This window comes from Heptranchias perlo, chromosome 3 (genome assembly GCF_035084215.1).
Source record: "Heptranchias perlo isolate sHepPer1 chromosome 3, sHepPer1.hap1, whole genome shotgun sequence".
NCBI lineage: Eukaryota > Metazoa > Chordata > Chondrichthyes > Hexanchiformes > Hexanchidae > Heptranchias > Heptranchias perlo.
This window is the reverse complement of record NC_090327.1, coordinates 3,770,380-3,793,498: the sequence shown is the minus strand read 5'-3', so window position 1 is coordinate 3,793,498 and position 23,119 is coordinate 3,770,380. Positions and strand designations below refer to the sequence as shown.

Sequence of the window (23,119 nt, the reverse complement as noted above, 5' to 3'; positions counted from 1 at the left end):
TCTGATTTTTCCTGCCAAAGTGCATAACCTCACATTTTCCAATATTGTATTGCATCTGCCAAATCTCCGCCCACTCACCCAGCCTGTCTATATCCCCTTGTAGGTTTTTTATGTCCTCCTCACTCTCCACTTTCCCTCCCATCTTTGTATCATCTGCAAACTTTGATATGTTACACTCGGTCCCCTCCTCCAAATCGTTAATATAGATTGTAAAGAGTTGGGGACCCAGCACCGATCCCTGCGGAACACCACTGGCTACTGTTTGCCAGTCCGAGAATGAACCATTTATCCCAACTCTCTGCTTCCTGTTAGATAACCAATCCTCCACCCATGCCAGAATATTACCCCCAATCCAGTGATTCTTTATCTTGAGCAATAATCTTTTATGTGGCACCTTGTCGAATGCCTTCTGGAAGTCCAAATACACTACGTCCACTGGTTCCTCTTTATCCACCCTGTACGTTATGTCCTCAAAGAACTCAAGCAAATTTGTCAGACATGACTTCCCCTTCATAAAGCCATGCTGACTTTGTCCTATTAAATTATGTTTGTCTAAATGTTCCGTTACTGTCTCCTTAATAATAGACTCCAAAATTTTACCCACCACAGATGTTAGGCTAACTGGTCTATAATTTCCAGCCTTCTGCCTACTACCCTTTTTAAATAAGGGTGTTACATTAGCAGTTTTCCAATCTGCCGGGACCTTTGCTGAGTCCAGAGAATTTTGGATCCTTCTCTTTATTTCTCTTTCTGCACCTGATCTGACTCTAATTCACCCTCTTCCCTTCTCCATTGCTCCTCTGTTTCTTTCTCGATCCTTAAATCTCATCGGTTGAGGAGATAGACTGTTGGACCACGCTGTTCACTAGGGTCCCAGATGCCTCGCTGCCCCGTTATCAGCTTGCGCTTCCAGCAACATGTGGTGTAAAAGATTTTTGAACTAAAGGGCGAGGGGATAAAGTCTATCGGGGCATGTTGCGAGATGTCCCACTCCAGCAAAATCTGGCCCATTATCCTCCTGCCACTACCTAACGTGGTTGTGAAATGCACACCTGGAATGTTGGTAACAATTTTTTAATGTAATTCTCATACATGAAGATGGCACTATTCACAAACATGCACTTCAAAACCATATTGGATGGTATGAATGGAATTTATCACTATTTAGCGTATGCAAACTCGGTGTGTAATTCCAGCGTCGTCACCGTCAGCATGCAGTGTGTAGGCCATCAGATAGTTTAGTTAGTTTAAAATTCTCATCCTTGTGTTCAAATCCCTCCATGGCCTCACCCCTCTCGATCTCTGTAACCTCCTCTGAGATCTCTGCCCTCCTCCAATTCTGGCCTCTTGCGCATCCCCGATTTTCATCGCTCCACCATTGGCGGCCGTGCCTTCAGCTGCCTAAGCCCTAATCTCTGGAGCTCTCTCCCTAAACCTCTCCGTCTCTCTACCTCTCCCTCCTTTAAGACGCTCCTGAAAACCTACCACTTTGACCAAGCTTTTGGTCACCCATCCTAATATCTCCTTATGTGGCTCGGTGTCACATTTTGTCTGATAACTGCCTTGGGGCTTCCAATGGACATAGTTTATATAGCGCTACATAAGTTGTTGTTATAGGGAGATGTGGAAGCTGATAAGGTAGGTTAAAGAGAGAGGATGGTTGGTCATCACTAATCTTAATATCAAGAATGAGAACCACGGTGTTACTGTGAAGATTTTAAATAGATAGAAATACTTATTGGAAAGCTACTAATGTCATTGTCTTATGCAATTACATTTTTTTTTAATTGCCTGCCGCAATACTTCTTGTAATATTAAAAAGAGGAATTCCAGGCCAGTGTGACGGCAGTATGTTCGACCTTGGTTCTCCATGTCTTGAGTTTCTAATAGACTCCAAGGCCAAATACTGGAGAGAGGGGAAAAATGGGGAATATCCAGCGAATAGAGAGGGGTGGGGGGAAAGAGGGAGAGAAAGGTACAAAACTGAGAAGGCTTACGTGTGTTTTTTAAAATTATGAATTTGATACTTAGGAAAAGCATAAACATTGGAGAAATTTTTTTTAATGGATTAACAATTGACCAACAATTTCTCAGTTACGTGGATTGCGAAAAGATGCATTGTTTGCAAAAAATACAAGGTGAATTTGTATGATTTTAACCTTTTTCTTCTAAATCAGATTATTTTAGTAAAAAGGATACTTTGTGAAGTTAATAGTCCTTTATAACAGCATATTGTGCAACCTTTTAGTGGTATTGGTTAATTTTCGTGCTAGCCGAGCTGTTGACATTTGTCCATCGTTTCTTTTTATCTCGTGACCTCTCGACTTCTGACATTTTCCCCCCCCTTTTTCTAGAAATGGCTTCATGCAGTCGAAGAACATTCTGCCTATAGCACTCACTACTGCTCCCAGGATCAGTTTAGTGATGATGATGATGAAGATTTTGCATCAGTTGAGACTCTGCAGGATTCATTTCAGGTACTGTTTTAATCGATAAATGTAACACCCAATGGACTTGTACACGCTGTAACCAGAGTACTGATGTGTGCTGTTGACAGATGTACATGCCTGCGCAGTGAATTAGTTTGTAAAGTATGCAACAATGTTTTAAGATAAGATTAATCTAATTCACTAGCCTCAAAGCATTAATTATTGACCGTATTTAAATTCTTGTTTGCCTTTTTGAGTGAGCTACGCACCGAGAATTCTGCGGATTAAACTGCAAGACCTCTAGAGTTAAAATCTCAGGAATCCTCCTGGTGCCACATCCCGGACAAGTTGTGCTCACTGACCTACATTGGCTCCCGGTCCAGCAACGTCTCGATTTAAAAAAAAAATTAAAAATTTCTCATCCCTGTTTTCAAATCCCTCCATGGCCTCGCCCCTTCCCTATCTCCTCCAGCCCTACAACCCTCCGAGATCTCGGCGCTCCTCCAATTCTGGCCTCTTGCGCGTCCCCGATTTCCTTCGCCCCACCGTTGGCGGCCGTGCCTTCAGCTGCCTGGGCCCGAAGCTCTGGAATTCCCTCCCTAAACCTCTCCGCCTCTCTCTCCTCCTTTTTAAGACGCTCCTTTAAAACCTACCTCTTTGGCCAAGCTTTTGGTCACCTTATGTGGCTCGGTGTCAAAGTTTGTCTGATAATCGCTTCTGTGAAGCGCCTTGGGATGTTTTACTACGTTAAAGGCGCGATATAAATGCAAGTTGTTTGCAGGGAGGAAAAGATTAAATGAGTCAATGCATAATTAGAGGGCATCGAAAGAAGGGTTTCAGATTCCTGGGACATTAGGATGAGTTCCATCGTAACCGAGAAAGAAAGGGGGTGAAATTCAAATTTGGTAAGGGCGCCAATTGAGCGGTAGCGGATCAGCTGCCCGTCATACAACCTGGCCCGATTTTTCTTTCCATCGAGATGTATTTGCGCCCTCTCCAAGATTAAATTTCACCCCCTGGTGTCTAGAAGCATAGAAAAGATACAGCACAGAAGGGGGCCATTCGGCCCATCGTGTTCGTGCCAGCTCGAAGAACAATCAGGTGCCCATTCTAATCCCACCTTCCAGCATCCGGTCCGTAGCCCTACAGCTTACAGCACTTTAGGTGCAGGTCCAGGTACTTTTTAAAAAGAGTTGAGGGTCCCTGCCTTTCTGACCAATCTGCCATGTGAGACCTTGTCAAATGCCTTACTAAAATCCATATTGACAACATTCACTGCACTACCCTCATCAATCCTGCTCGTCACTTCCTCAAAGAATTTAATCAGATTTGTAAGGCATGACCTTCCCTGAACAAATCCATGCTGACTATCCCTGATTAAACCATGCCTTTCCAAGTGACAGTTTATCCTATCTCTCAGTATTGATTCTAATAGTTTGCCCACCACCGAGGTAAGACTGACCGGCCTATAATTGTTTGGCCTTTCCCTCCTACCCTTTTTAAACAATGGTACTACGTTTGCAGTCTTCCAGTCCTCTGGTACGTCCCCTGTATCTAGTGAGGATTGGAAAATGATCCTCGGAGCATCCGCTATTTTCTCCCTGGCTTCCTTCAATAGCCTAGGAAACAATCCATCCGGCCCTGGTGACTTATCAACTTTCAAGGATTCCAGTCCCTCTAGTACTTCCTCTCTCGTTATGTTTACCTTATCCAATATTTCACACCTCTCCTCTTTAACTACTACGTCCGGATCATCCCTTTCCTTTGTGAATATGGAGACAAAATATTCATTTAAAACCCTACCCACTTCCTCTGCTTCGACACACAAGTTACACTTACATCCCTGATAGGTCCCACCTTTTCCTTAGCTATCCTCTTGTTCTTAATGTACTGATAAAACATCTTTGGGTTTTCTTTAATCTTACTAGCTAATATTTTTTCCTGCCCTCTCTTTGCTTTCCTTATTTCCTTTTTTACGTCATCCCTGTACTTTCTATACTCCCCTAGGCTTTCTGCAGTATTTAGTTTTCTGTGACAGTCATAAGCTTTTTCTGCTTTATCTTGCCCTGTTATACTTCTGGACAACCAGGGGGCTCTAAATTTGCCAGTGCCACCCTTTTTCTTTGAGGGGACATGTCTGCATTGTACCCGTAGAATTTCACTTTGTAGTGCCTCCCACTGGCTTGCCACTGATTTCTCCTCAATTAGTTGTGTCCAGTCCACTTCTGCCAAATCACCTCTTAGTTCTGTAAAATTTGCCTTCCCCCAATTTAAAACATTTACTCCTGATTTAACTCTCTTTTTCCATAATAATGCTAAAACTAACTGAATTGTGGTCACTATCCCCAATATGGTCACCCACTTGCCCATCTTCATTTCCCAGGACTAAATCTAGAATTGCATCCCCTCTTGTTGGGCTTGTCATGTACTGGCTAAAAAAGTTCTCCTGGACACCGGTCAAGAATTTTGCACCCTCTGTGCCCCTCACACTGTTGGAATCCCAGTTGATGTTAGGGTAGTTGAAATCCCCTACTATTATTGCCCTCTTATTTTTGCGCTCAGAAATTTGCCTACATATTTGTTCTTCTATCTCCCTCTCGCTATTCGGGGGTCTATAGTACACTCCTAGTAGTGTGACTGCCCCTTTTTTATTTCTTAGCTGAACCCATATGGCCTCGATTGATGATCCATTTAGCATATCATCCCTTCTCACAACTGTAATTGATTCTTTAACCAATAATGCTACCCTCCCCCCTCCTTTTTTTAATCACCCACTCTATCCTGCCTGAAAACTCTATATCCAGGGATATTGAGCTGTCAATTATCCCCCTTTTTAAGCCAGGTTTCCGTTATAGCAATGATATCGTGCTGCCATGTGTCTATCTGTGCCCTTAGCTCCTCATCTTTGTTTGTAATACTCCTTACATTGAAGTATATACCCTTTAACCCCGTCAAATTCCTGTGCTGAACACTATTTAACCTTTGCTTCTTTTGCCTTTGAGTCGTTAACTACATCACTAACTGCTTTTCTATTTCCTGTTTCCTGGTCTGAATTTGTCCGATCTGTACCTGCCCCAGGACCAGATGGTTTCCATCCCAGGGTTTTAAAGGAAGTAGGTGAGCAGATTGCAGATGCCCTAACTATAATCTTTCAAAGTTCTCTAGAATCAGGAACTGTCCCTCTAGATTGGAAAATTGCACATTTCACTCCACTTTTTAAGAAAGGAGAGAGAGGGAACCTGGGGAATTATAGACCAGTTAGACTAACATCTGTTGTGGGGAAAATGCTGGAGTCTATAATTAAGGATAGGCTGACTGAACACCTCGAGAATTTTCAGTTAATCAGAGAGAGCCAGCGCGGATTTGTGAAAGGTAGGTCGTGTCTAACAAACCTGATTGAATTGTTTGAAGAGGTGACTAAAGTAGTGGACAGGGGAATGTCAATGGATGTTATTTATATGGACTTCCAGAAGGCATTTGATAAAGTCCCACATAAGAGACTGTTAGCTAAGATAGAAGCCTATGGAATCGAGGGAAAAGTACGGACTTGGTTAGGAAGTTGGCTGAGCGAAAGGCGACAGAGAGTAGGGATAATGGGAAGGTACTCACATTGGCAGGATGTGACTAGTGGAGTCCCGCAGGGATCTGTCTTGGGGCCTCAATTATTCACAATATTTATTAACAACTTAGATGAAGGCATAGAAAGTCTCACATCTAAGTTTGCCGATGACACAAAAATTGGTGGCATTGTAAGCAGTGTAGATGAAAACATAAAATTACAAAGGGATATTGATAGATTAGGTGAATGGGCAAAACTGTGGCAAATGGAATTCAATGTAGGCAAATGTGAGGTCATCCACTTTGGATCAAAAAAAGGATAGAACAGGTACTTTCTAAATGGTAAAAAGTTAAAAACAGTGGATCTCCAAAGGGACTTAGGGGTTCAGGTACATAGATCATTGAAGTGTCATGAACAGGTGCAGAAAATAGTCAGTAAGGCTAATGGAATGCTGGCCTTTATATCTGGAGGACTAGAGTACAAGGGGACAGAAGTTATACGGCAGCCATACAAAACCCTGGTTAGACCGCACCTGGAGTACTGAGAGCAGTTCTGGGCACCGCACCTTCGGAAGGACATACTGGCCTTGGAGGGAGTGCAACGTAGGTTTACTAGAATGATACCCGGATTTCAAGGGTTAAGTTATGAGGAGAGATTACACAAATTGGAGTTGTATTCTCTAGAGTTTAGAAGGTTAAGGAGTGATCTGATCGAAGTTTATAAGATATTAAAGGGAACAGATAGGGTGGATAGAGAGAAACTATTTCCGCTGGTTGGGGATTCCAGGAGTAGGGGGCACAGTCTAACAATTAGAGCCAGACCTTTCAGGAGTGAGATTAGAAAACATTTCTACACACAAAGGGTGGTAGAAGTTTGGAACTCTCTTCAGCAAATGGCAATTGGTGCTCGCTCAATTGCTAAATTTAAATCTGAGATAGATAGCTTTTTGCCAACCAAGGGATATGTATTAAGGGATGTGGGCCAAAGGCAGGTACATGGAGTTACATCACAAATCAGCTATGATCTTGTCAAATGGCGGAGCGGGCTCGAGGGGCTGAATGGCCTACTCCTGTTCCTATGTCCTTATGGTTCCCACCCCCCTGCCGTACTGTGTGTTCTGTAAATACATGTTGGTCCATGAAATGTTAGCTCGGGTGATTTTAATTTAAAAAATGGTATAAGATTTTGAATTGAAGATGACCTCACTGAGGTTTTATATTCATTTGAATGGGATAAATTCTCCTGGACAAGTTTATTTCAAAGGCGAAAGTAACCAGGGCATTTTTTAGTTCACACACAAACAATGGAGCTATTCAGTGGAGCATTTTCTTGGTGAGAAAATATTGAGCAAACTGATTATCGTTTGGGGAGGGAGACAGAAGAGCATTCTATTTTCATCATTGCACACATCACAGGGAATTAGAATTTTACAGCACAAAAATAGGCCATTCGGCTGCGTCGGACTATGCCGATGTTTTTGCTCCACAAGCCTCTTCCCACTCTATTCACTTCAGCTCACCCTATCAACATATCCTTCTATTCCTTGTGGTAGTCAGTTCCACATTCTCACCACTCTTGAATTTTTAAAAAAAAAGTTTCTCCTAAGTTCCTGATTGGATTTATTAGTGACTATCTTCTATTTATGGCCCCTAGTTTTGGACTCGCCCACAAGTGGGAAACATCGTCTCCACGTCTCCCCTCTCGAAGCCCTTCATAATTTTAAAGACCTCTAACAGGTCACCCCTCAGTCTTTTCTAGAGAAAAGAGCCCCAGCCTGTTCAGCCTTTCCTGATGTTTATAATCTCTCAGTTCTGTTATCATCTTTGTAAATCTTTTTTGCACTTTCACCAGTGTTTCTATATTCTTTTTGTAATATGGAGACCAGAACTGTGCACAGTACTCTGTGTAGTTTAACCAAGGTAACCAAACCAACATGATGTGTCCGTGAGATTTATGGCTTTACGTAATGGGCTGGATTTTGCTATGAGCGGTGAACGGACGACACATTAATGACTTGGATATGAATGTAAAAGGTATGATCAGTAAGTTCGCTGATGATACAAAAATTGGTAGGGTGGTAAATAGCGAGGAGGATAGCCTCAGTCTGCAGGACGATATAGATGGGTTGGTCAGATGGGCGGAACAGTGGCAAATGGAATTTAACCCGGAAAAGTGCGAGGTGATGCACTTTGGAGGGACTAACAAGGCAAGGGAATACACAATGAATGGGAGGACCCGAGGCAAGACAGAGGGTCAGAGGGATCTTGGTGTGCAAGTTCACAGATCCCTGAAGGCGGCGGAACAGGTAGATAAGGTGGTAAAGAAGGCATATGGGATACTTGCCTTTATTAGCCGAGGCATAGAATATAAGAGCAAGGAGGTTATGATGGAGCTGTATAAAACACTGGTTAGGCCACAGCTGGAGTACTGTGTGCAGTTCTGGTCGCCACACTACAGGAAGGATGTGATCGCTTTGGAGAGGGTGCAGAGGAGATTCACCAGGATGTTACCAGGGCTGGAGCGCTTCAGCTATGAAGAGAGACTGGGAAGATTGGGTTTGTTTTCCTTGGAGCAGAGGAGGCTGAGGGGGGACATGATTGAGGTGTACAAAATTATGAGGGGCACAGATAGGATGGATACTAAGGAGCTTTTTCCCTTCGTTGAGGGTTCTATAACAAGGGGACATAGATTCAAGGTAAAAGGCGGGAGGTTTAGAGGGGATTTGAGAAAGAACTTTTTCACCCAGAGGGTGGTTGGAGTCTGGAACTCACTGCCTGAAAGGGTTGTGGAGGCAGGAACCCTCACAACATTCAAGAAGCATTTGGATGAGCACTTGAAATGCCATAGCATACAAGGCTACGGACCAAATGCTGGAATATGGGATTAGAGTAGACAGGGCTGATGGCCGGCGCGGACACGATGGGCCGAAGGGCCTCTATCCGTGCTGTATAACTCTATGACTCTATGACCTGCCTGTAGACTTTGTGAGCTATTTTGCACGGCAAGTTCCTGTAAGTTCGAGACCCATTCAGTGCGGCCCCCTCTCCAGGGCATCTGGTTCCTGTGTGAACGGGGCAAGCAGCTGCGAATCTCCGTAACCAATCAGATTGAAGCATCGTTAATGAGCAGCGCAGAGTCTGAACCAGGAAGTGAGAGTTAGAATAATGAATTCAATGTCACATCAGGTACAGAAAGTGAAATAAAGAAAGATTGAATTGAGAGAGAAAAAAGAGACAAAGAAATTTTTTTTAAATCCCAGCAATAATTGAAGCTGACGTATCCACACTTGTAAAAGTTAATTTTCAGTGCCAGAGAGGTAATTAAGACTTCACAAACAGTTTAAAAAGTTACTTAGACTGGAATGGACAAGTGCTAACTTTTTGTGTGGCGAGTTTAGTCGGTATCCATGATATCAGTGCAGGAACTTCATGCCGTTCAGTACATTTCAATGGGGAGCCAGACAGCGCGATGCCGTTTTCACGAAGCTGATGGAGGGGCAGTGCATTCTCGGACGGACAGCAACTTGCGGATTTCCGTGTTTAACTGCGCACGTGCGGTCGCTGGAAGTTGCTGTCCGATTTGTGCATGAATAACAATGAGCGCTGTTAGCCTTTCACAGTAAAATCCAGCCCAATAGGTTTGTCGAATAGTTTTTCACTCTGTGCAGGCGAAATGTTCGAAAGCTTTTTCCTAATTTAATTTTAAAAACTGTCAGCAGTGGACAATCACAGAAAGTCATGTGCGTGCTGGAACTGAAAAATATCAGCATGTTTTCAAAGATTTGGAGCAGTTCAGTGCACAATGGGGTTAAACTGGATAACTAGCTTGTTAACCATTACAAGGCACGCATTGTGCTCTAATCTTATGATACCCCAAATATATTCCAGACCGCAATCTCTACTTCAACAACTCGTTGTATTTAATTAGCTGTCTTCACTTAGAGCAAAGTCTTCAGACAAACGGGAGAGATGAACAGAGGGCAGAAAGTAGGGAAATTGGCGAGGTCGGGTGGGGCGGGGGTTGCCCGCTGTGGTGAGGAAGATGATGATCACAGGTACATTCAGTGAGAGGGGCTTTTGGAGGCAGGGAGAGAGATAGTAAAGTGATCTTGGAAGACGTTTGCAGAAGGCAAAGGCACAGCGGAGCAGAGAACAAGTAGCAATCTGGAGTCACGGGAATGAAGTGGGGGGGGGGGGTGGTGAGGTTTGGGACTTATGGATGGATGAGATTTGGCTGCAGGGTGAGTCTGTAAGGGGATTCCAAAAATGAAGTTAAGATCTCGAAGTTGATATTTACTGGAACGCAGGGAGTTAGTGGAGCTGGGTGAGATCCTGAGGGGACTAGAAGGGGTAGATGCTGAGAGGCTGTTTCTCCTCATGGGAGAGACTCGAACTAGGGGACACAGTTTAAAAATAAGGGGTCTCCCATTTAAGACGGAGATGAGGAGAAATTTTTTCTGAGGGTCGTGAGTCTGTGGAACTCCCTTCCCCAGAGAGCGGTGGAGGCAGGGTCATTGAATATTTTTAAGGCTGAGTTAGATAGATTCCTGATTTAATAAGGGAGTCAAAGGTTATAGCAGGTCGACAGGAAAGTAGGGTTGAGGTCGCAATCAGATCAGCCATGATCTTATCAAACGGCAGTGCAGACTCGAGGGGCCGAATGGCCTACTCCTGCTCTTAATTCGTATGTTCCTAGGAGATGTGGGGAGGAAGTTCAACTGTGGGTCAAGGGAAACACTGACATGACGAATCACTGAGATCAATCTGAGCAAGCAGCTCGGAAGGTTGATGGAGTTGGTGCCAGAGTCATGGAATCGTACAGCACAGTAAGAGGCCATTTGGTCCATCGTGCCTGTGCCGGCTCTTTGAAAGAGCTATCCAATTAGTCCCGCTCCCCCCTGCTCTTTCCCCACAGCCCTGCAAATTTCTCCTTTTCAAGTTTTTATCCAATTCCCTTTTGAAAGTTACTATTGAATCTGCTTTTCCAACCGTTTGAGGCAGCACATGTCAGATCATAACAATTCACCACCACCTTCTCAAGGGCAATTAGGGATGGCCACTAAATGCGACGCCCACATCCCATGAACGAATTTTTTTTTAAAACTCGCTGGTAAATCTCCTCTGCACCCTCTCCAAGGCCTTGACATCCTTCCTAAAGTGTGCTTCCCAGAATTGTACATCATGTAGATGCTGGGAAGAGCTTGACAAGACGGCTGGAGTTTCTGTTGAGTTGCAGAAAGTTTTTGATTCAGGACTTGATGTCTGATGACAACAACAACTTGCATTGATATAGCGCCTTTAATGTAGTAAAATGTCCCAAGGCGCCTCACAGGAGCGATTATCAAACAAAATTTGACACCGAGCTACTTAAAGAGATATTAGGATAGGTGGCCAAAAGCTTGGTCAAAGAAGTGAGTTTTAAGGAGTGTAAGGAGGAGAGAGGTCTTGGGAGGAAATTTCAAAGCTTGGGGTCTAGGCAGCTGAAGGCACAGCCCCCAATGGAGGGGAAATGAAAATCAGGGATGTGCAAGGAAAGCATCCCCAGCCTGTCCAATCTTCTCTCATAGCTGAAATTCTCCAGCCCTGGTAACATCCTCTAAATTTTCTCTGTACCCTCTCTAGTGCAGTCACATCTTTCCTGTAATGTGGTGACCAAAACTGTCTGCAGTACTCAAGCTGTGGCCTAACCAATGATTTATACAGTTCGAGCATAACCTCCCTGCTCTTATATTCTGTGCCCCGGCTAATAAGGGAAAGTATCCCATATGCCTTTTTAACCACCTTATCTACCTGTCTTCAGGGATCTGCGGACATACACTCCAAGGTCCCTCACTTTCTCTACACTCAGTATCCTCCCATTTATTGTGTACTCCCTTACCCTTTTTGCCCTCCCTAAATGCATTACCTCACACTTCTCTGGATTGAATTCCTTTTGCCACTTTTCTGCCCACCTGACCAGTCTTTTCTTATTTCTTTTTTCTTATTGTTACAGCACGGAAGGAGGCCATTCGGCCCATCGGGTCCGCGCTGGCTCTACGCAAGAGCAAGTCAGCTAGTCCCACTCACCAACCCTATCCTCGTAGCCCTGCAAATTTTTTCCTTTCAAGTACTTATCCAGTTCCCTTTTGAAGGCCATGATTGAATCTGCCTCCACCACCTCCTCGGGCAGTTCATTCCAGATCCTAACCACTTGCTGTATAAAAGTTTTTCCTCATGTCACCTTTGGTTCTTTTGCCAATCACCTTAAATCGATGTCCTCTGGTTCTTGACCCTTCCACCAATGGGAACAGTTTCTCTCTATCTACTCTGTCTAGACCCTTCATGATTTTGAATACCTCTATCAAATCTCCTCGCGCCCATCTCTGCTCCAAGGAGAACAACCCCAGCTTCTCCAGTCTATCCAACTAAAGTCCCTCATCCCTGGAATCATTCTAGTAAATCTCTTCTGCACCCTCTCTAAGGCCTTCACATCCTTCCTAAAGTGTGGTGCCCAGAACTGGACACAATACTCCAGTTGTGGACGAACCAGTGTTTTATAAAGGTTCATCATGACTTCCATACTTTTGTACTCTATGCCTCTATTTATAAAGCCCAGAATCCCATATGCTTTTTTAACCGCTTTCTCAACCTGCCCTGCCACCTTCAACAAATTGTGCACATATACCCCCAGATCTCTCTGTTCCTGTACCCCTTTTAGAGTTGTGCCCTGTAGTTTATATTGCCTCTCCTTGTTCTTCCTATCGAAATGCATTTTTCTGCCTTAAATTTCATCTGCCACATGTCCGCCCATGCTACCAGCCTGTCTATATCCTCTTGAAGTCTATCACTATCCTCCTCACTGTTTACCACCCTTCCAAGTTTTGTCTCATCTGTAAATTTTGCCCTGTACACACAAGTCCAAGTCATTAATATATACTTAGCCAATTCTGTATCCATGTTGCTACTCCCCCCTTTGTTGCATGGGCTGCAATCTTGATTATAAAGTGCCTCACGGTAGGCTTATCAAATGTGTTCTGGATTATCGTTTCTAAAAGTTTCCCCACCACCGTGGTTAAACTGACTGGCCTGTAGTTACTGGGTTTATCCTTACACCCTTTTTTGAACAAGGGTGTAACATTTGCAATTCTCCAGTCCTCTGGCACCACCCCCGTATCTACAGATGATTGGAAGATTATGGCCAGTACCAACGCAATTTACACCCTTCCCTCAGCAAACTAGGGTGCATCCCATCCGGACCGGGTGACTTATCTACTTTAAGTACAGCTAGCCTTTCAAGTACCTCTTTTTCAATTTTTAGCCTATCCAGTATCTCAACTATATCTTCCTTTACTGAGTCTCTGGCAGCATCTTCTTCCTTGGTAAAGACAGATGCAAAGTACTCATTTAGTACCTCAGCCATCCCCTCTGCCTCCATGAGTAGATCTCCTTTATGGTCCATGATCGGCCCCACCCCTCCTCTTACTACCTGTTTACTGTTTACATGCCTGTAGAAGACTTTTAGATTCCCTTTTATGTTGGCCGGCAGTCAATTCTCATACTCTCTCTTTGCCCCTCTTATTTCCTTTTTCACTTCCCCTCTGAACTTTCGATATTCAGCCTGATTCTCACTTGTGTTATCAACCTGACATCTGTTATATGCCCCTTTTTTCTGTTCCATCTTACTCTCTATCTCTTTCCTCATCCAGGGAGGTCAGGCTTTGGTTGCCCTACCTTTCTCCCTCGTGGGAATGTACCTAGACTGTACCCGAACCATCTCCTCCTTAAAGGCTGCCCACTGTTCAATTACAGTTTTGCCTGCCAATCTTTGATTCCAATTTACCCGGGCCAGATCTGTTCTCATCTCATTGAAATTGGCCCTCCAACAGTTGAGTATTTTTACTTTAGAATGGTCCGTGTCCTTTTCCATAGCTATTCTAAACCTTATACTATGATCGCTGCTCCCTAAATGGCCCCTCCACAGATACTTGGCCCACCTCATTCCCTGGAACCAAGTCCAGCAATGCCTCCTTCCTCGTTGGGCCGGAAACGTACTTGTTAAGACGTCCATTGATATCTTCCTGCAGTCTACAACTTTCCTCCTCACTATCAACCACACGGCCAATTTTTGTATCATCTGCAAACGTCTTGATCAAGCCCCCCACATTCAAGTCCAAGTCATTAATATATACTACAAGAAGCAAGGGACCTAGTACTGAGCCCTGTGGAGCCCCGCTGGAAACAGCCTTCCAGTCGCAAAAACACCCGTCAACCATTACCCTTTGCTTCCTGCCACTGAGCCAATTTTGGATCCAACTAGCCTCTTTCTCTTGGATCCCATGGGCTTTTACTTTTTTGGCCAGTCTGCCATGTGGGACCTTGTTGAAAGCCTTACTGAAACCCATGTCACCTGGTCAAAAAATTCAATCAAGTTAGTCAGACACGACCTTCCCTTAACAAATCCATGCTGACTGTTCTTGATTAACCCGTGCCTTTCTAAATACTCATTTGGATATACTCAATGACTCAGCATCCACAGCCCTTTGGGTAGAGAATTCCAAACATTCACAGCTCTGTGAAGAAATTCCTCCTGATCTCATTGTTAAATGGCTGACCCCTTATCCTGAAACTATGTCCTCTAGTTCTAGACTCTCCAGCCAGTGGAAACAACTGCTCAGTATCTACCCTGTCAAGCCCCCTTAGAATCTTATCTGTTTCAATGAGATCACCTCTCATTCTTCTCAACTCCAGAGAATATAATCCATTCTATTCAATCTCTCATAGGACAACCCTCTCGTCCCAGAAATTAATCTAGTGAACATACATTGCACCGCCTCTAAGGCAAATATATCCTTCCTTCGATAAGGAGACCAAAACTGCGCACACTACTCCAGGTGTGATCTCACCAAAGCCCAGTACAATTGTAGTAAGACCTGCTTACTCTTGTACTCCAACCCCCTTGCACATGCCATTTGCCTTCCTAATTGCTTGCTGTACCTGTATGCTAACTTCCTGTGTTTCTTGTACCAGGACACCCAAGTCTCTCTGAACACCAACATTTAATAGTTTCTCACCTTTTAAAAAAAATATTCTGTTTTTCTATTCTTCCTACCAAAGCGAATAACCTCACATTTGCCCACGTTATACTCCATCTGCCACCTTCTTGCCCACTCACTTAACCTGTCGCTATCCCTTTGCAGACTCTTTGTGGCCTCCTCACAGCTTACTTTCCCACCTAGCTTTGTATCGTCGGCAAACTTGGATACATTACATTCGGTCTCTTCATCCAAGTCATTAATATAGATTGTAAATAGCTGAGGCCCCAGCACCGATCCTTGCGGCACCCCACTAGTTACAGCCTGACAACCTGAGAGTGTCCTGTTTATCCCTACTCTCTGTTTTCTGTCCGTTAATCAATCCTCTATCCATGCTAATATATTACCTCCAACCCCAGGAGCCCTTATATTGTGGAACAACCTTTTATGTGGCACCTTATCGAATGCCTTTTGGAAATCCAAATATACTACATCCTTTGATTCCCCTTTATCAACCTGCTAGTTACATCCTTGAAAAATTCTATTAGATTTGACAAACACTATTTCCCTTTCATAAAACCATGTTGACTCTGCCTAATCATATTATGATTTTCTAAGTGCCCTGTTACCACTTCCTTAATAATGGATTCCAGCATTTCCCGATGACAGATGTCAGGCAAATTGGCCTGGATTTGAACACGAGAATGAGAATTTTAAAATCGAGATGTTGCTGGACCGAGAGCCAATGTAGGTCAGCGAGCACAGGGCTGACGGGTGAACGAGACTTGGTGCGAGCTGGGATACGGTCAGCAGAAGTAGCATTTGGTCATTACAGCAAAAGACTTGGAGTCGATGATGGTGACAGAGGGATAAACATAAGGAAGGCTTGTATCTAACACTTGTAACCTTATTGCATCTCAAATTTCTCTCTCGCTGCTTCACAGAATGAATTACTCTTTGGAGCGCAGTGACTGATTTGTAAGCAGTTGTGTCCTGTCGACAGATTTGGGTCTCTGCTAGGATTGGGAGAGCCAAATGTCGCACAGCCAATTAAACTGGTGACGCGAAAGGTTGTTATCCATGTGCAATATCTGTCACTGACCTAAATGCCACCAGGACGCTCGTTAATCTTTGTGCTGTTTTTATTGCATCGTGTTGCTGTGATCTGTTTGCACATTGGCTCCCTCTATTGAATAGCTGAAATGCTGCATTTGAAAATAGGTGCTGTGAGCCTCTTCCACCACTCATTAGGCGAGCAGTTTCAAATATTGTCAAGCTCTTCACTTTTTTGCTTTGTTTTCAGAATAGCTGATTTAGTGTTTGTCTGCCGGCAATCGTTTTCTTGCGTTCGTTACCGTATCCGAACTCTCACCAAGTCCCGTTCACCCATCACCCCTGTGCTCGCTGACCTAAGTTGAATCTGCTTCCACCGCCCTTTCAGGCAGTGCATTCCAGATCATCATAACTCGCTGCGTTTTTAAAAAAAAAAATTCTCCGCATGTCGCCTCTGGTTCTTTTGCCAATTACTTTAAATCTGTGTCCTCTGGTTACCGACCCTCCTGCCAGTGGAAACAGTTTCTCCTTATTTACTCTCTCAAAACCCTTCATGATTTTGAACACCTCCTATTAAATCTCCCTTTAACTTTCTCAGTTCTAAAGAGAACAACCCCAGCTTCTTCAGTCTCTCCACGTAACTGAACTCCCTCATCCCTGGTACCATTCTAGTAAATCTCCTCTACAACCTCTCTAAGGCCTTGACATCCTTCCTAAAGTGTGGTGCCCAGAATCCTTGAAGATACAATGGTCTCTTCCCCAATTGCTGAAGCCCTTATTGCTTCAATTTGCTCAAAGGCACACATCTGTGAAGGACTAAACTAAAATAGTTGGACTTTTAAAAAAATCTGCTGAACTGTAATCTTTTGACAAGCCATTGGAAAAGGTAGTTCCCTTTTATTGGGGATGCAGGAACAGAAACACCTGGGCGTGCACATACACACATTTTTGAAGGTGGCAGGACAAGTTGATAAGGGTGTTTTTAAAAAAAAAGCATATGGGATTCTGGGCTTTATAAATAGAGGCATGGAATACAAAAGCAAGGAAGTTATGTTAAACTGGAGACTTTTTTAACGCAGCAAGTTATTATGATCTGGAATGCACTGCCTGAAAGGGCTGAAAGCAGATTCAATAGTAACTTTCAAAAGGGAATTGGATAAATACTTGCAAAGGAAAAATTTGCAGGGCTGTGGGGAAAGAGCAGAGGGAGTGGGACTAATTGGATAGCTCTTTCAAAGAGCCAGCACAGGCACAGTGGGCCGAATGGCTTCCTTCTGTGCTGTATGATTCCACAATAATATGTACCATTTTAAAATCCTTTAAATATGTATCGGAACTAAGGACATAAAAAGAACGAGCTTGCATTTCTATAGAGCCTTTCACGGCCTCAAGACGTCCCAAAGCGCTTTACAGCCAAATGAAGTATTTTAGAAGCGTAATCACTGTTGTAACGTAGGACTGTATCTTTCACAACTACTTTAGGTAGTCTGCCATTCACAGGATTCAAAGCAGTGTTTGCCCACACAAATACAGCTGCCAGTGAACAGATACTTCCACAAGATACTGGTCTTTGAACTGAATGGCTTGACTGCCTTCCTGAGACCAAACTATCCTGTCCCACCCTGTTGCTGCTGTAACAACCCAGTTGTCACCTGTTTTGCAAAAGCACTTTGGAACAACAACTACCACCACCACCTGTATTTATATTTTGCCTTTACAATAGAAAACTGCCATTTTCTTCCTTCCCTCAGGCGAGTGTATAGAAACACTGATAACACGTTTTAAAAAAAAAATTAAGAGTTTCGAATAATATTTGCTAAACTTAGCCGTAAAATCAAGTTATTTAATGTTGGAAATGCCTTCAAGCGGCTATCCCCACATCAATTTGCAGTGCATTCCAGATGATCACAATTCGCTGCGTTAAAAAAAAAATTCTCCTCCTCTTCCGCTCTGGTTCTTTTGGCAATTATCTTAAATCTGTGTCCTCTGGTTGCCGACCCTCCTGCCACTGGAAACCATTTCTCCTTATTTAGTCTATCTAAACCCCTCATTATTTTGAACACCTCTATTCAATCTCTCCATAATCTTCTCTGTTCTAAGGAGAACAATCCCAGCTTCTCCAGTCTCTCCACATAACTGAAGTCCCTCATCCCTGACACCATTCTAGTAAATCTCCTCTGCACCCTCTCTGAGGACTTGACATCCTTCCTAAAGTGTGGTGCCCGGAATTGAACACAATACTCCAGCTGAGGCCCAACCAGTGATTTATAAAGGTTTAGCATAACTTCCTTGCTTTTGTACTTTCTGCCTCTTTATAAAGCCAAGATTTACTGGTATTCTTTAAAGAAATGGCCTTTATTTTTATTTAGAATTTGATGCTTTATATTTTACTCAGCAAGAGTGAAGAATATGGAGGGGGTGCAGTGCAGATTCACCAGAATTATACCGGGGCTAAAAGGGTTAAATTGAGGACAGGTTGCATAGACTAGGCTTGTCTTCCCTTGAGTATAGAAGATTAAGGGGTGATCTAAAATTGAGGTGCTTAAGATAATTAAAGGATGTGGAAGGGTAGATAGAGAGAAACTATTTCCTCTAGTGGGGGGAGTCTAGAACAAGGGAGCATAACCTTAAAATTAGAGCTGGCCGATCAGGGGTGATGTCAGGAAGCCCTTCTTCACACAGGGGAGTGGAAATCTGGAACTCTCTCCCCCCAAAAAGCTGTTGAGGTTGGGGGTCAATTGAAAATTTCAAAACTGAGATTGATCGATTTTAGTTAGGTAAGGGGATTAATGGGTTATGGAACCAGGACGGGTAGATGGAGTTTAAAATACAGATCAGCCATGATCTAATTGAATGGCGGAACAGGCTCGAGGGGCTGAATGGCCTACTCGTTCCTAATATAAAATCTTAACCGCAGTATTGTCTGCTAATGGCTTAATCACCACAAAATATCTGGTGTGAAGGAAATTCTACGTAAACAGTTGCATATTCTTTCACAAAGCTGTGGCAGTGTGAAATTCATTGCAACACGAGCTGCTCTTGCTATATTGCCAGTATAAGAAAAATTAATCCCCTGAAATTGGAGCAAGTACTTAACTGTGTCACCTTGAAACAATGGTGCCTCAGGCAACAAGAGAACTGCTTAAGATGTGGTTTGTGTGGTAATGTATCACAAATATTTAGGTGTTCTGTAGAAAGCTCCTTTAAATCCAGAGCAAATTTAATCTCAATTTAATCGTCACAGAATTTCAGTTTAAACGGTTAGGCCAACTTTCTGTACAGTACTATGGTATCTTTAATAAACATTTAATCACTCCAAAAATATATCTGCTAAAATGTTTACCTAGGCATGTATGTTTCTAACTAATATTGTATTACATACATACGGATGAGTTTTTGTTAATTTTCATATGCGAATTTCCAGTTACAAATTTGTAGATTTATACCATCAAATACAATAGAAAAGGCAAGGTTATGTCTAATTTTAAACAATCAGAAGATTATTAATGTTTTATACTATATGTTGCAGTGAGGGCATTAAAACATTTTCTGCAAGGTTGAACATAGATGACATAAGTTATGTTACACCACCATATTGTGGTATTCATAAAATCTTATAGTTGTGTATTTTGTTTGATCGCTCCTGAGTCGCACCGTGGGACATTTTGCTATGTTTTAGGGGGCATAATCTTAGAATAAGGGGCTGCTCTTTCAAAACTGAGATGAGGAGAAACTTCTTCACTCAGAGGGTAGTAGGTCTGTGGAATTTGCTGCCCCAGGAAGCTGTGGAAGCTACATCATTAAATAAATTTAAAACAGAAATAGACAGTTTCCTAGAAGTAAAGGGAATTAGGGGTTATGGGGAGCGGGCAGGAAATTGGACATGACAGCATCCGTATCTGGTTGGCCTGACTGCTAGGAAGGTTTATAAAAAGCAATTGCCAGCTATTTGTTAATGGCTCTCCTTTCCGCTCCTTTAACCATGCAGTTGACTGGATGCTTATTCTTCCTTTTTGTAGAAATGTTTTTGCATTTCTTATTCCAATGGACATCATTCATCTACATCACCTCATCTGTCCGGTTAGTCCAAATCGCTTTACAAGGTGACTAGTGTCCCTTGTATGACATGGTCCCCTGGTCACTTAGCTTGATGTCATCAGCGTAGTGCTGGTTATGGTAGTGCAGTGGTTATGTTATTGGACTAATAATCCAGACAACATGAGTTCATAGCAGTTTGTTTTTAAACTGAATTCTAATTCTCAATCTGGAAACAAAAAGCTGGGATCAGTAAAAGTGACCATGAAGCTATTGGATTGTCGTTTAAAAACCCATGTGTGACTCCAGTCCCACATCAACGTGGTTGATTCTTAACTGCCTCCTGGAATGGCTCAGCAAGGCACTAAATTGTGTTAAACCGCAACAAAGAATAACCAGTAAAAAACCGATGGATCACTTGGCTGTGATCACTAGGTATTGGATCAGGACATGATGAAGGCAGACCCAGCCCAATCAACCTTGCAAAGTCCTCCTCACTAACACCTGGGGACTGGTGCCAAAGTTGGAAGAGCTGTCCCACAGACTAGTCAAGCAACAGCTTAACATAATAATACTCAGAGAATCATACCTTGAAAAACAGAGGAGTTATGTTAAACTTGTACAGAACTGTGGTTGGACCACACTGGGAGTGCTGTGCATATTTCTGGTCTCCATATTATAAAAAAGATGTAGAGGCATTGGAGAAGATGCAAAAAAGATTTACTAGGACGATACCGGAACTGAGAGGTTATACCTATCGAGAAAGATTGAGCAGGCTGGGGCTCTTTTCTCTAGAAAAGAGAAAGTTGAGGGGTGACCTGATAGAGGTCTTTAGGATTTGATAGAGTAGATGCAGAGAAAATGTTTCCACTTGCGGGGGAGACCAGAACTAGGGGCCATAAATATAAGATAGTCACTAATAAATCCAATAGGGAATTCAGGAGAAACTTCTTTACCCAGAGAGTGGTGAGAATGTGGAACTTGCTACCACAAGGAGTTGAGGCGAATAGTGTAGATGCATTTAAGGGGAAGCTAGATAAACACGTGAGGGAGAAAGGAATTGAGGGATGAGTTGAAAGGGTGAGATGAAGTAGGGAGGGAGGAGGCTTGTGTGGAGCTTAAACACTGGCATGGACCTGATGGGCTGAATGGCCTGTTTCTTTGCTGTACATTCTATGTAATAACCATCAGCCGGTGTCCCAGACTCCTCCTTCGCCATCCCTGGGTATGTCCTGTCCCACCAAGAGGACAGACCCACCAGAGCTGGGGGCACAGTGGTATACTGTCAGGAGGGAGTAGCCCTGGGAGTCCTCATCATTGATTCCGGACCCCATGAAATCTCATGGGATCAGGTCAAACATGGGCAAGGAAACCTCCCGCTGATTACCACCTACCGCCCTCCCTGAATCAGTCCTCCTCCATGTTGAGTACCACTTGGAGGAAGCACTGAGAGTAGCAAGGGCACAGAATATACTCTGGGTGGGGGACTTCAATGTCCATCACAATGAGTGCCTAGGTAGCACCACCACTGATCGAGCTGGCCGAGTCCTGAAGGACGCAGCTGCCAGACTGGGCCTGTGGCAGGTGGTGAGCGAACCAACACGAGAGAAAATCCTACTTGACCTCGTCCTCACCAATCTACCTGTCGCAGACGCATCTGTCCATCACAGTATTGATAGGAGTGATCACCGCACAGTCCTTGTGGAGACGAAACCTGTCTTCAAACGGAGACCATCCTCCTTTGTGCCCTGTGGCACCATCACTGTGCTAAATGGGATAGATTAAGAACAGATCGAGCAGCTTAAACTGGGCATCAATGAGACACTGTGGGCCCTCAGCAGCAGTGGAATTGTATTCCACCACAATCTGTAACCTCATGGCCCGGCATATCCCTCACTCCACCATCAGCCAGATGACCAATCCTGGTTCAATGAGGAGTGTAGAAGAGCATGCTGGGAGTTAGCACCAGGCGTACCTAAAAATGAGGTGCCAACCTGGTGAAGCTACAACACAGGACTACATACGATGCTAAACAGCAGAGGCACCAGGTTATAGACGGAGCTAACCAATCTCACGACCAACGGATCAGATTAAAGCTCTGGAGTCCTGCCACATCCAGTCACGAATGGTGGCGGACAATTAAGCCACTAATGCGGGGGGGAAGGAGGCTCCCCATCCTCATCAATGGTGGAGCCCAGCACGTGACTGTAAAAGACAAGGCTGAAGCGTTTGCAACCACCTGCAGCCAGAAGTGCCGAGTGGATGATCCATCTCTGTCTCCTCCCGATATCCCCACCATCACAGATGCCAGACTTCAGCCAATTCGATTCACTCCACGTGATATCAAGAAAGGACTGAGTGCACTGAACACAGCAAAGGCTACGGTGCAACATCCCAGCTGTAGTGCTGAATACTTATCCTCCAGAACTAGCCGTGCCTCTAGCCAAGCTCTTCCAGTACAGCTACAACACTGGCATCTACCCGACAATGTGGAAAATTGCCCAGGTATGTCCTGTCCACAAAAAGCAGGACAAATCCAACCCGGCCAATTACCGCCCCATCAGTCTACTCTCAATCATCAGCAATGTGATGGAAGGTATCGTCGACAGTGCTATCAAGCGGCACTTACTCACCAATCACCTGCTCACCGATGCTCAGTTTGGGTTCCGCCAGGACCACTTGGCTCCAGACCTCATTACAGCCTTGGTCCAAACATGGACACGAGGCAGATTCCAGAGGTGCATTGACAGTGTGGTAACCCTTGACGTCAAAGCAGCATTTGACCCAAAGTGTGGCATCAAGGTGCCCTAGTAAAACTGGTCAGTGGAATTGGGGGAGGGGGGTTCTTTTCAGTCATACCCAACACAAAGAAAGATGGTTGTGGGTGTTGGAGGCCAGTCATCTCAGCCTCAGGACATTGCTGCAGGAGTTTCACTTCAGTCTTTATGGGCTATTCTCCTGCGTATATGAATGTAGTCTATGGGTGTCCATACTTTTTAAAAAAAAATTAATTCTCGGACTTTCTTAAAAATT

At 43.8% G+C, this 23,119-nt stretch overlaps 1 protein-coding gene across 5 annotated transcripts in view; it reads left to right on the top strand.

The window, feature by feature from the left end:
- osbpl1a (oxysterol binding protein-like 1A) overlaps window positions 1-23,119 on the top strand; it is a 227,455-nt gene that overhangs the window by 52,443 nt on the left and 151,893 nt on the right. For all 5 annotated transcript variants that reach the window (XM_067977748.1, XM_067977744.1, XM_067977740.1 and 2 more), the window contains exon 13: window positions 2,355-2,477. In XM_067977748.1, the coding sequence (XP_067833849.1) occupies window positions 2,355-2,477 (123 nt within the window). The remainder of the gene's footprint in view (window positions 1-2,354; window positions 2,478-23,119) is intronic.